The sequence below is a fragment of the Photinus pyralis genome, unplaced genomic scaffold, assembly GCF_008802855.1.
Source record: "Photinus pyralis isolate 1611_PpyrPB1 unplaced genomic scaffold, Ppyr1.3 Ppyr1.4_LG1, whole genome shotgun sequence".
NCBI classification, from domain to species: Eukaryota; Metazoa; Arthropoda; class Insecta; order Coleoptera; family Lampyridae; genus Photinus; species Photinus pyralis.
In genome coordinates this window covers 57240589-57253831 of record NW_022170249.1, presented here as the reverse complement: position 1 = coordinate 57253831, position 13243 = coordinate 57240589, and the positions used below count along the sequence as shown (strand labels likewise).

Here is a 13243-nt window from a genome sequence, read left to right as displayed (position 1 = left end):
TAATCCAAATAATCTGGCCATACAAGGACTTAATTCACGCACACATGCTGACAGTTTCTGAACTTCATTTTTCTTTATAGCACAGAATCAAATGACAAACAAAGCTGGCTTGATAAATAAAATGACATTTTCGGTGGCTGTTCGATAGAAAATTTTAATAAGCAGAGCAAAATGCCTCGTTGTGCACTATAACTGCTTGCTTTTTCAACTTTTTCCGTAATCGGACAACACGCGTCAAACTCCTTACACCACTTTGGTAACTTGCTTCTGCCCAAATGCATTATAAAAATGACGAACAACGTCTACCCGAAAATTGAGAATAAACTAATGTACACGCTCTTCAACCGTCGCGAAACCAGCAGCTTCGTTTTTACGTTGACTCTAGTATTTAACGAAACACCACTTCCACCATGAAACAGAATTTAAAAATTCGTTTTTGGTTTCGGGTTACCACGTGGAAGGACGGGCAACACACAAACACGACAAAACCAGGAGTTTGCTCAGCATACAAATAAAAATAGCTCTATTGGTAGTAAGGTAGCTCCTCTCGATTTACTTTCATCCCTGCACTTCTTTACTTTTATTTCACTAGAAAACAATTTGTTTTTGTTTTAATACTTTTGAAACTGTGTGTTTGCCATTTTAATGAGATACCAATTTTTTACACATTTTTCCAAATGGAGAAATTGTGAGGCAGCAGTAATTTGAAAAATGGCACTATATTTTCCTGGATTTCAATTATTGAAACTTTGCCATCAAAATGTATAATAACTAATTAATACGCGTCGGAAGTAACGATACACTCCGCACTTCATTGCAGTACCTACATACGAATTAGTATCACGTGTAAGATACGCCGAAGTAAATTGAGTGGGACTTTTTATTAGCATAGAAAAAAAAAGTTTTAATTTGATCGTGAACTGCAGTTCGTACATTAAAAATTACGGCGCTAATAAAAATGCACAATAAATTATTTATTGGGTACCTAGAGAATAACGATGGCTGGAACGAAAGTGATTTACATAGAACATTATTACCAGATTGAAGTATCCATAGAGTGTAATAGATCGCGTGAGAACTAAATTAGTAACATGCTATTGAATACACTTATACGACGTTATATAGTTCTTTATGGATGTTTTGAGTAAAACGCCCGCTTTGATAACGATTTGATATTTGTAAAAGAACGAACCCGTGGCTCGTGATATAAATATTCATGTTCTTGGCAAGGGGCGGCAGGGCGGGTCTCATACACACATGCAACCTGTACATTAATTACGATCTGTCATGGCCCCCCGCTGTAGGGCAAGGGCCATGCGGCGCACCCCCGTCGGGCGGCTTCCCTTCGCGCGGAAATTACTGAAAAATGGGTGGCCCCACTTGCTGACTGACTGCCTTTAGACACTAGCCTAGTATATCCGCATCACGAACTCGGTGCACCCACCGATTATATCTGAGACACGCAACTTTTCATCAAAAATTCACAAACGATAGGACAATATTTTACGTTATGCGCGTTCGCATTGTCGAACTCGCATCATTTTTAAATGCAGACAGCATCACTGAACATCTTCATCGGAACCGACGCGCCCACCGATACCGTTCCCGTTAGATGTCACGAACACCTCATTAACACACCTCTAATTAGCAACCAATCGGTGTAACTTGCTCTTCGAGTGATTGACGAGCGAAGATAATGCGAATTAGCCGCACCTCGAGATAAAGCACGTTGACATTAATTTTAACTTAGTATTAAGAAATTAACCACAAATCTAACACGACAAATGTATTACCATATCGGCTTATAATTCATTACAAATATTCGTCTAAGCAACTCCTTCGCACTCCTTAAAGCATATGTTGTGTGATAAAAAATACATATAAGTACTTTCAGTTTATTTAATCTCATTTTGATCAATGATCAGGTTAAAATTTTACCTAGTTAATATTAAGGGCTTACTCAATAATATGTTTTGTTGGTACCTTTTTCTTCGGTTCTGAGCGTTTATTACAAGATTCTACAAACACAAAAAGTATTTGAATTGAAATGGTATGAAATGAAGTTATAGGCACACTATTGTATAAGTATATTGTTTAGATGTAACTTTTTTTTAAAATATTTTCTTGTCATTCCTGAATGTACAGTGCACAGTTTTTACTACACCGTTTCGACTAATTTGCGACTAGTGGCTCACTGTTGAATTCCTCGGAGTGTGACGATTATCAATGCAGTGAAAGGCGTGTCCGACGGTATAGTACATCCTAATTAATATTAATACCATCGTGCGGTGACAGCTGCAAGTCGATGAAGCACAATGCTAAAAGCTCCGTTCAATGGTTCAATTAAAAATTGTTCTACAAAAGATCAACACAATTATATGGGTTTGTAATTATTTTTGTTTTGTTTTTATAGTCCATAGTCTAGGCGATAGAGACTGTAATTTTGAGGTGGAAAAGAAAAAATGGGTGGAATAAGTTCAGTTAGGTGTCAGAAACAACATATTAGAAATCCCACCCCCCAGACCCTGTGCTAAAGGCTCCAGCCACCCCACCACTCCCCCAGAAACCGTGTTTTCGCATGACTGCTTGCAGTTGCAGGAAATCAGGTAAACCTCCCCCACCGGACACTCACGACACACGGGAGAATATTATATTCGAATACATACTCATAAACATTTTTTTGACATAATGCTTCTTGCCTAAATGCCACGTCGTCTCTTCGGGGTACCCATGCATCAGGTAAAGCGGCAGACGAGGAGAACTACGAGTCGGCGGTAAAAACAGCCTCCTTTTATGAATTTTCTAGGCTAAGAGATAGACCTAGGCTAATTTCTCAGTATACCTTTTATGAAATTTCACGAGAAATATTTTCAGCTAAAAATATTTCATCTAGACCTCATAGATCGCGAGATATCAGTCAAAAAGGGCAAAAACACGGTTTCTGGGGGTGGTGGAGTGGCTGGAGCGTTTAGCACTGGGTCTGAGGGGTGGGATTTTTAATATATTGTTTCTAACACCTAAATGAACCACCAATTTTTTGTCCAGTTAGATGTCTTTATCGCCTAGACTACCAGTCAAAATAGGCAAATAAAGATGGTTTTACTGCAAAAGGTCAAGGAGTTTTGAAACTTGCTAGATTATTATGTTTTATTTATTTATTTATTTATTTATTTATTTATTTAACCAGAAACCATACAGAATAAAAATTCCAATTACATGGCACTGGGGCTCTGAACAAATATTAGGACTAGGATCTAATTTTATTTATTATTGAATTTAGGGGATCGTGAAAAAAGTCGATATCATTAACTGAGGATAACTTATTTAAAGCGATCAAGATCTTAATAAGTGGGGAAGTTGTGTTGTTAACTACAAAAATAGTATTATTTTGCCTTAGCTTAACAAATGGTACCTTAAGCTTAATTTCTTGAAGTAATTCGGAAGAGTATAACAAGTTGTGTAAAATTTTGAAGACAAAAATTGTGGAGGCAATGTACCGTCGGGTTTCTAACCTCGTTATATCTAAGCCGAAAGTACTATTTAAGTAATTAAGCTGGGTACCGTAAGAGATCAAATGTGGATAATTTTGGGTTGACCTAAAAAACATTACTCGGATGAACTTTTTCTGCACTTTTTCGATCATGTCTGAGTATTTGAGAGTTTGAGGAGACCAGATACTAGCAGCATACTCAAGCTTGGATCTAATAAACGCATTATATAAGGTTAGCATTGTCTGTATATTCGTGAAATTGAGTGTATGCCTGATAACGAAACCAAGAAGTTTGTAACACTTATTTGTTAGGTATTCAATGTGTAAGTTAAAGTTAAGGTTGGTATTGAAAAACACGCCCAGGTCCTTAACGGAGGTGACTCGTAGTAAGACCTTTCCATTCATCTTATAGTCAAAAAGTAAGGGATTTTTCGATCTAGTAAAAGTAAGGACTTTACACTTATTGATATTTAGTTTTAGTTTATTTTTGATACACCACTTAATTACTGAGTTAATGTCCTCTTGAATATTTAAACAGTCACTTGGGGATTGGACTTTATTAAAAAGTTTTAGGTCGTCCGCAAATAGTAGTGCTTTCGAGTTTTTTATCACTCGCGGTAAATCATTTATGTATAAGAGAAACAGAAAAGGACCAAGAAGTGTTCCCTGGGGAACGCCTGATGTGGGATAAAATTCGGCTGAATTCACACCATTGAATTTCACTCTTGTTTTACGGAGAGATAAATATGATTTTAAGAATTTGACGGTCGGATTACTTACGCAATTTAAAACAAGTTTACGGAGCAAGACTTGATGGGATACTGTATCAAATGCCTTCGCAAAATCTGTATAAACACAGTCAACCTGGGCTCTCTCATCCAAGGCTCCTGCTGAGAAATGCGTAAACTGCATTAAATTTGTAATCGTTGATCTGTTCCGCGTGAAACCGTGCTGCTGATCTGCAATTATACTGCTGAGATGGGAATAAAGTCTAGTATAGATCACTCTTTCGAAAATTTTCGCTATTGCTGGTATAATTGCAATTGGGCGATAATTCTCAACTAATTTTCGGCTTCCACTTTTGTGAATTGGTGTTATTCTGGTGCATTTCCAAGCTTCAGGGAATGTACATGTTTGCAAAGCTAAATTAAATAGATGTTGTAAGGGGGTTACCAATAAAGATGCACATCCTTTCACGATGTAGGGTGGGATTCCATCTTCGCCTATAGCCGACCTCGGTTTCAATTTTTTAATTGCTTCCAGTATCTCGGATTCATGTAACTGAGTCAAGTGCAATTTGGATAGCACCAGGTCCGATTCCACGTCATCTTCCGGGTCATCGTTCCTCTCCATAGTGTAGACTGACTCGAAGAAGGATGCAAAGGCGTCCGCAATGCTTCTGGCGTCCGTTAACGAGGTGTCTTTGTACTCAAAAACTCCAGGTAGTTGACTATTCTTCCTCAACGACTTGATGTAGTTCCAGAATTTATTGGAATTCTTCCGCAGATCCATTTCAATTTGATTAATGTACCTCTTATGAGCAATGTGGATCATTCTTTTGAGTTCTTTTCTGGCTTCAATGAAGTCTTCCGATGGGCCCTGTAACCGAAACTTATTTTTCTGTTTGATTTTCTTAATAATGTCTATATTAAACCAGCTAGGATACTTATTGGCACTCCTAATTGTGACTTTGGGGACACATTCATCGAAAATGTTCATTACCGTTTGATTAAAGCTAGTTACTGCATCATCTACCGATTTGAAATTCTTCAGGATAAGAGACTCCTTCCAATTGATATCGCGAAAAAGGACGTACATTTTAACAAAATCTGCTTTTTTGAAATTGAAGTTGGTTAATTTGGTAATTCGCTTAGCTGGTCTATGGACTTTGTAGACTATTTCTAGTGCAGGATGAAGTGGATTAATTTTATCCAGTGAGTCGACAGCAGATTTAATTTCCGCGTTTAAGTTAGTTAAAATTAGGTCAAGGGTTCTATTATTGCAGTTTTTAACCGTATTAATGAGTTTTAAGTTGGGGGGTCCTGAATAATACCCTGAGTTTGCGACCTTGAGCGATCGCCGCTCGCGCCGCCATATTGAAAAAAGGGTACGAGAATTCAGTTTTTCGATAATTTCTCCGTTCCAGTGCCAAATCCGTTAAAAGTAGCTATTACGAAAGTTTATAGAGCACAAAATTTCCTATAACTTTCGTATTTAAAGTTTTTTAATCGGATGAATATTTTACGAGCCACAGCCGAGTAAAAGTTTTTAATTCGCATTCGCTCTCTCTAGACACGAAACAAATGAACATCTGCCACCCATATTTGGAGAAAATAGTATTGCGATTTAAAAATTCGGCTGTGGCTCGTAAAATATTTATCCGATTAAAAAACTTTAAATATTACGAAAGTTATAGGAAATTTTGTGCTCTATAACATTCGTAATAGCTACTTTTAAAGAAGTTAGCGCTGGAATGAAGAAATTATCGAAAAACTGAATTTTCGTGCACTTTTCCCAATATGGTGGCGCGAGCGGCGGTCCTTGACCTTTTTTCAAATCCTAATCCAAATGTAGAGTAGGGTTGAAGAAAAACTTTAAGCCTCCCCCATACTTTAAAATACAATTGGAAAATAGTAAACGGAAAAATTGACAAAGGGTTTAAAATGCGCTACACGTTTTGACAATCATTTCATCATCGGGCGGCTTAAAACTGCAATTCAGTAGTGGTTACATGTCAAAATTTACATATTTTATGCTGAAAAAATTGGAGGTAAGATGCCAATAATATGAAAATAATTATGTACTTTCGAAATTTGTTGAGGGCCCATACCACAGTAGATGACCAATGTGACTTCTGGATCAGGAAGTGACGTCACAGCCAATCAGAGACGAGCTCGTGACGTCACAGCCAATCAGAGACGAGCTCGTGACGTCACAGCCAATCTCCGCCATCTTGGATTGGTCGCCATTTTGTTAGTTTCTATTTCCGCCATCTTGTTGGGCGCCATTTTATTAGTTTCTAATTCCGCCATCTTGGATCGGTAGCCATTTTATTAGTCTCTAATCCCGCCATTTTGTTGGGCGCCATTTTATTAGTCACTAAATCCTCCATCTTGGATTGGTCGCCATTTTGTTAGTTTCTATTTCCGCCATCTTGGATTGGTCGCCATTTTGTTAGTTTCTATTTCCGCCATCTTGGATTGGTCGCCATTTTATTAGTCACTAAATCCTCCATCTTGGATCGGCCGCCATTTTATTAGTATCTAATCCCGCCATTTTGTTGGGCGCCATTTTTGACCGTCTGTCTGTCTGCCTCTCTCGCTCCATCCGCCATCTTGGATGTTATTTTGGAATCGCGTCATCGGTCACGTGATTGCTATAGACAAAAATTTTTTTTTTTCAATCTGCGTTGGGAATCGAACCCACGATACGTGAATTACGAATCTGCCGCCTTAACCATCTGAGCTAAGCGAGGCTTTGAGATATGAACGTTTAGCAGTTCAAGTATTGTTAGAATGGCCGTATAAGCTCACAAGCCACACAACGCTACGGAGAGCGTTGAGATGTTTGCGAGTTGTAGAAGGGTATAACGCGGGGGTGTGTCGCCGATAGGGGCTAGGGGCTAGGGGCTAGGGGCTATTTGGCGGGGAAGCGCGTTAAAATGATAAAATAATACGTACGACGCTCGTGTGCGAAAAATAATTATTCATATTGCTAACTAGAAAGGAAATGAGCTTATCTTCTTTATGCTTTATTTTTAGACGCATTATTCTAATATTACATTCTAATATGACATTGGTTTTCGAATATGCTTTGACAAAATACAATCATTACAATAAATCATTAGCGGCGCGGGTGCGAAATTTAGTTGTTTGTTATTATAATTAGGATGGGAAGCTGCAATCTCGCAATAGTGTTTATTTATAGCAGCTATGATAAGACGCTTAAATCGTGTGCGAAAAATCTTATCTTCTTTATGCTTTATTTTTATTTTTAGACGCATTATTCTAATATTACATTCTTTGTATTTATGCTTCGGTCAATGTCCTTGAAATAAGGGAACGACCCCTAAGTATGATGAGCCCCCGAACCGCGTATTACGAATTTAGTGCTAAAGCGGTATACCTACAAATTAGCGTATAAAAGCAAACAACATTTACATTAAAATTCATTAGTTACGAGAATAGCAGACATTATGGATGATTTATGGAATGATGATCCAAATATTAACCTTACTTGGGTCGATAATCCCTCCCCGAAGATAGTCGAGGCACATACAGGTAATATGATCATGGTGAAAATAATTATGACCCTACTAATTAAGCCCGTTGTTTCTTGTAGGAGCAGAAGATTTAATATCAACATGGTCCATGTTTCTCGATTGCTCAACTTTGCTAGAAGTGGGAAATTCATTGAGGAATAGTTTCGAGCCAGTGGTGCAGATATTTTGCCCTCCACTCCGAGAAAGTTGTTTGCATTTTAATATTTCCGAATGGAGCGATATTTCCGCTATTAAAACCGAGCACAACATTCGACTCATGCTTAAAAGTACCGACCAGTTGGAACATGAAGTGTTCGTAGGGTACGGTATAAAAATTACGTTGGCTGACTGTGAAAATGGTAGTAGGGGTATAAGAATAAGTCAAGGATTCAATTCCATAGTGCTAACCGAAGAAGCCGTAAATCGTTTCCTCTCCGCTGTACATTTTGTACATCAAAAATTGGATTTTCTAAGCGATTATTCGACGTACTGGTACTATCAGGACTTTGCGGATGAAGTAGCGGATGATCTTTGCAAGGACGGTCTGTTCGATGAACAAAACATTTTGTCAAGAGGAAAATTTTTCTGTCAAAATCTTAAGTTACTAAAAAAGTTGGTTGCACACTCATGTTTAAGAGATTTTTCATTTTTAGCAGAAATTGTAAATATTCACCCTTAAAGATTTGTAAAAGATGTAACCGAGAAAATGCTGAAGGAGAAACAATAAAATAGTTTGGTGATAAGTTTGTTGTTTATATATAAATAGGGAAAAGAAAAGCACCATTTTCAAAATGTATTATATATTTTCGCAATAGGTACATTAAAATCGCATATGCAAATTAAATTTTACGTACTATATTAGTAAATGGCTCGTATTCAATTAAAACATCATGCAAAATTATACAGTAAGCGGAGGTGTCGGCTGCAAATGCTTCAGATGTTTCAACTTCCAGTTTCAAGTCGATAACCACATTATGAATACTTTCATTGTGACGAGTACAGTTGATTACGAATATTGGTTGTTTCTTAAACTCCTCGTAACTGAGAAGAGAACTACTTTCAGAATCGTAGTATTGCGTCCGAAAGTTTAGATATTCTTCGTAGGCATCTATATACTTGTTGTCCGCGAAGGAGAGATTCTGCTGCTCATACGGGTATCTTCTGTTGTTGATGTTCGCTTTTATATTTTCGACGCCTAAATGATCGAACTGCGATGCATTCTCTCCTTTTTGGTTTCGTTTCTTAGTCTGAAAGGCCACCAGAAGCCATTGAGGTCGTTGAAAACCGGTGCTACTTTTTACCGGCCATACCAAAGAGCGGGTTGATGGCAATGCTGGATACGCATATAAATCTCTAGCGTGAAATGCTACTTGGATCGGAACATTTTTATCAATTCTACTGTATATAGACAGCTTCATGGAATCGTTAGGAATTACGTATGGAACCTTCCAGGTTACTTTACTAAGGCTAATTTTCACCTCCGCTTCGCTTTTATAACAGTCTTCATCGGTTTTTGAGCGAATTAATGTTAGTTCTTGTCGTATGTTGACTAATGGTTTTTTATACCCTTCCGCGAATCCTAGCACATGTTTTAGCGGTATAGATGCACAGAAGGCTGTCTTGTTGGCGTTTAGGAGTTGCAGAGGTTTATTGCGGGGACTCCATCCTGCTTGTGATAAACAATTACTTTGGTCCGTTGTATAGGAACAAAATCCCTTGATTGCGCTGTTTATTCCGGGTAATCTCACGATTTCTATCACTTGATCTCCCAGCGTAAATCTAATTTCATCGAAGAGAAATAGTGGAGCATTGTTGGTCAACTCGAACTGCTTCGCTTCCGATGAAGTAAGCGTTCCCTCCAAGTAGATCACGCTATCGTAGGTGGCCGTGATAAGATCCGCCTTTTGAATTACAAGATTGATTTCGTCCGAGTTACCATAAGCATTCGTCGAGTAAGGATGGTAGGTTCGCCGATCGCATTCCACAATCATATCCTCATACTTTACGCTACTGAAGAGATTTTTCAGCGCTTCTTCCATATTTTCGGAGTACTTTGTAACCAAGATATTCCAGAAACTTTACGTCGTTTTCAGTTAATGCACCCGACGATGTTTGCTCGTCTGTACGCGAAGCCTGACTGAGTGAAGATCCGCTCTTGTAAAAGATTTTAAGGCCCATATTTTTTCAATTCCAATCTAATAGTCACTTTTTCTTCACCAAAGTCCACTAGTTTACCTTCTTGGTCAAGCAATCGCAAGGTAATGTTATCAATTTGATGGGTAAGTACGGGTAAATATATAATGCTGGTGGGTTCCTTGACCATACGATAGCCTGGTTCAACGTGCACGTCGAATTCAAAAATGGTGTGAGATTTTTCACTATTCCGATACGCTCCTCCGGTTAAATTGCACTCAACATGTATATTTGTGGCGTTGACTATTTGCACATCCAAGTCGGACTCGTGAACCATACCTCCTTTGTAAATAGATGGCGAGAATCCGAGCATGCGCCCAATAGAACCCGTCTTGGTAAAATCAACATTGTGTTTGGTTTCCATTTCGCACTTTAAGGTATTATTGTTGGGTCTTAAGATAAAATCCATCGAGTCGTTTGGTTGGTTAATATATTTCTGCAAATACCTATTGATCTCTTCAATTTCATATGCTCCACTTGGAATTGTAATCTCTTGTTCCTTTGCATCGTTCGATGTATAATAAAATTTATTATTACCTTCGAATATATTTCGTATAGAATTGCATCCGTAAAATCCCACCAATCCCAAGCCATATTGGAAACTCGAGTCAAGCTCTATTGGTGGGAAATACGTAGTACTGAGCACGTTTCCTACACCCGTTAGCGTGAACGTTCGAGACATGATTGATAGGTAGAAATGAAAACTAGCGTTTTAGATGTAAATTATTTATTATACAGAAAGTTTAAACACAAGTGTCCACATATAAATGTGTTATAGTTTTGCTCTCTATCATAATTATAAACAATCTTACAACCTTTTAAGTATTTAACTATTTCATTTGGAGGGCCTAAGTCTCCAAAACTATCATAGTAAACCGCTTTCCTGCCGCGTTTCTTGAAAGCAACCCAATGAGTACCTCTTCCCTGGCTATCATCCAGGTTCACAATAGCGCATTCGTTAAAATGGGGCTTTTGAGGTAATGTGTTGCGCATGAATACTCCTATAAAGAACGGTACATTTTTAGCGTATTTATGCAGATCGAAATTGGTTAATGCTTTCCGCGGCAAGTTTAGTCGTTTTTTGGAAAAGGTTTCAAATATAAGGCGTAACCCTTCTTATATGGCTTAAGGTAGAGTGCTCCACCGCTTTTATTGCCCAACGCCACAGCCTCCATTGTGGCATTATGACGTTGACTCTCTTCCAATTGCTTCTTAGCTGCAGATGCTTCGTTAACCGCTTTAGCTATCCCACTTGCTCCACCGGCTAGTGCACCGGCAGCCGAAAGGCCCGCAAATAACGGTATAAGGAAAGGAAGAAAGCCGCCAATTTTAGGTATAGGAATAACTCTCGGCACTCGCACCTTCTTTTTACCGCCCGCTACTTTAACCGCTTTCTTTTCCGCGGCCAAACTCACATCGACAAGTTTCTTTATGCTTGCATCTTTCATCCGCCTTATTGAATTTCGAGCATGCGATAGAACTCCTCCTCTAAACGAGCAACTCTTATGCTTCATTTTTCTTTCTTTCTTCTTGCGTTGCGCAACTCCCATTCCTAGCTTCCTTTTAACTTTCATCGCGGCGGCTACGGCTAAAGCGGCAGTTTTTTCTCCAAAACTCGAATCTTTCGATTTTACGCGACTCCAAGCTTGGTTTTGAAGGTCCTTGTCAGCTTGATGGCGATGCTCTAAGTTTTTGAATTGACCGTACGCGATATCGTGTTGTTTACATGCAGCATCCAACGGATTTATTCCAGAATCACCGCGAGCTAAACGCTGTTCCAACTTTGTTCCAGGGCCGCAGTACTGATATCCGGGAATATGAAGTTCTACTGGTAATTTGTTTATTAAAGTGTTAATCAACCCCTTTCTTACTCGGTGATTAGCCATGAACTGTTAGTATAACTAGAACCAGCGACTAATAATGATGTTTATAAAGCAGCCTCAACATTTAAACGTAGATAATCACGATTTTCTAAAATCAGAAGTAGTGGGGAGGCATGGGCCTTTATTTCCAGCATCAATTAGAGCAGTGATCTGCGGTCCTTCGGGGTGCGGAAAGACAAATGTCATGATTAGTTTATTGGAAGCACCGCACGGCCTTTCGTTTGAAAACGTGTATGTATACTCAAAGTCGCTAGAGCAGCCAAAGTACAAGTACCTGGAGCAAATACTTACACCTATCAAGGGTATTGAGTACAATGCTTTTAGCGATAAGGCTGACGTAATCACTCTCGAAGAGATTAATAAGAATTCGATAATGATCTTTGATGACGTGGCCTGTCTAAATCAAGACGTAATTAGAGATTACTTCTGCAGAGGACGACATTCCGGGGTGGACTCATTCTATCTTTGTCAAACATATTCAAAGATACCGAAACAATTAATACGCGATAATGTTAACGTTATTGTTCTATTCAAACAAGACTATTTAAATTTAAAACATGTGTATGACGAGCACGTTGGTACAGATATGACCTTTGATCAGTTTAAATTAATGTGTTCAAAGTGTTGGATCGATAAGTATAATTTTATCTGTATAGTGAAAGACTTTGACTATGGTAGATATCGAAAAGGGTTCGACTGCTATATTAGATTATAATCTGATTTAATAGAACCGGTCCAACAGCTATCCAACGGCTTTGCCCATCAGGTCCATCAGCTTTTCCAACTGGTACATCAGCTTTGCCAACTGGTCCAACTGCTTTGCCAACTGGTCCATCTTTGCTTTGCCAACTGGTCCATCTGCTTTGCCAACTGGTCCAACAGCTATCAATTGGCTTTGCTATCCGGTCCAACAGCTATTTGAACCGGTACCAGTTTGAAAATCTGTTAGTCGATTCTGTGTAGGCCATAAAAATGAACGCAAGAGATAAAACGATAAAGCAGAAATTGACGAAGACCCGCAATGCTATCAAGCGTAAGCTTGAAGTGCTAAAAAGAGGCGAGCTTGAAACTCAACGCTTGGTTGAAACAACATATAAGCCAATAGTAGAACCACTTAAAAAGATAGCTAAGCAAGAACCCAAGATACCTAAATTGATACCGAAAGTTGAACATAAAATCGAATATGAATCTACCCCAATTCAAGAAGAAGAACAGTTCCGAACACCACAGCGCTCTGAAAATGGACCGATCACAGCAGCTGCTAAACGACTTAATTTTATCGAAACTGATGAGATTAGTAACATAGCGTATGATAACGGGAAAGAAGGTGAAGATGAGGACACTACTGAAACGATTAACTTATCACAATTACTCGACACTGAAGACGCCGCTCAACAATTTCTAAATCAGTATCAT

The 13243-nt window shown here is 38.6% G+C and overlaps 2 protein-coding genes across 2 annotated transcripts; one reads left to right on the top strand and one right to left on the bottom strand.

Annotated features, from left to right (window-relative positions):
* Nucleotides 1–7347: 7347 nt before the first annotated feature.
* On the top strand, nt 7348–8430 carry LOC116164041. Its single transcript, XM_031478171.1, has 2 exons — nt 7348–7770; nt 7832–8430. Exons 1-2 carry the CDS (start codon nt 7686–7688, stop codon nt 8428–8430), a joined length of 684 nt encoding a protein of 227 aa, XP_031334031.1. The 5' UTR covers nt 7348–7685.
* A 160-nt stretch (nt 8431–8590) lies between these two features.
* On the bottom strand, nt 8591–9790 carry LOC116164030. The gene has a single exon (XM_031478160.1). The coding sequence runs from the start codon at nt 9788–9790 to the stop codon at nt 8591–8593; it is 1200 nt and encodes a 399-aa protein (XP_031334020.1).
* Nucleotides 9791–13243: the final 3453 nt, after the last annotated feature.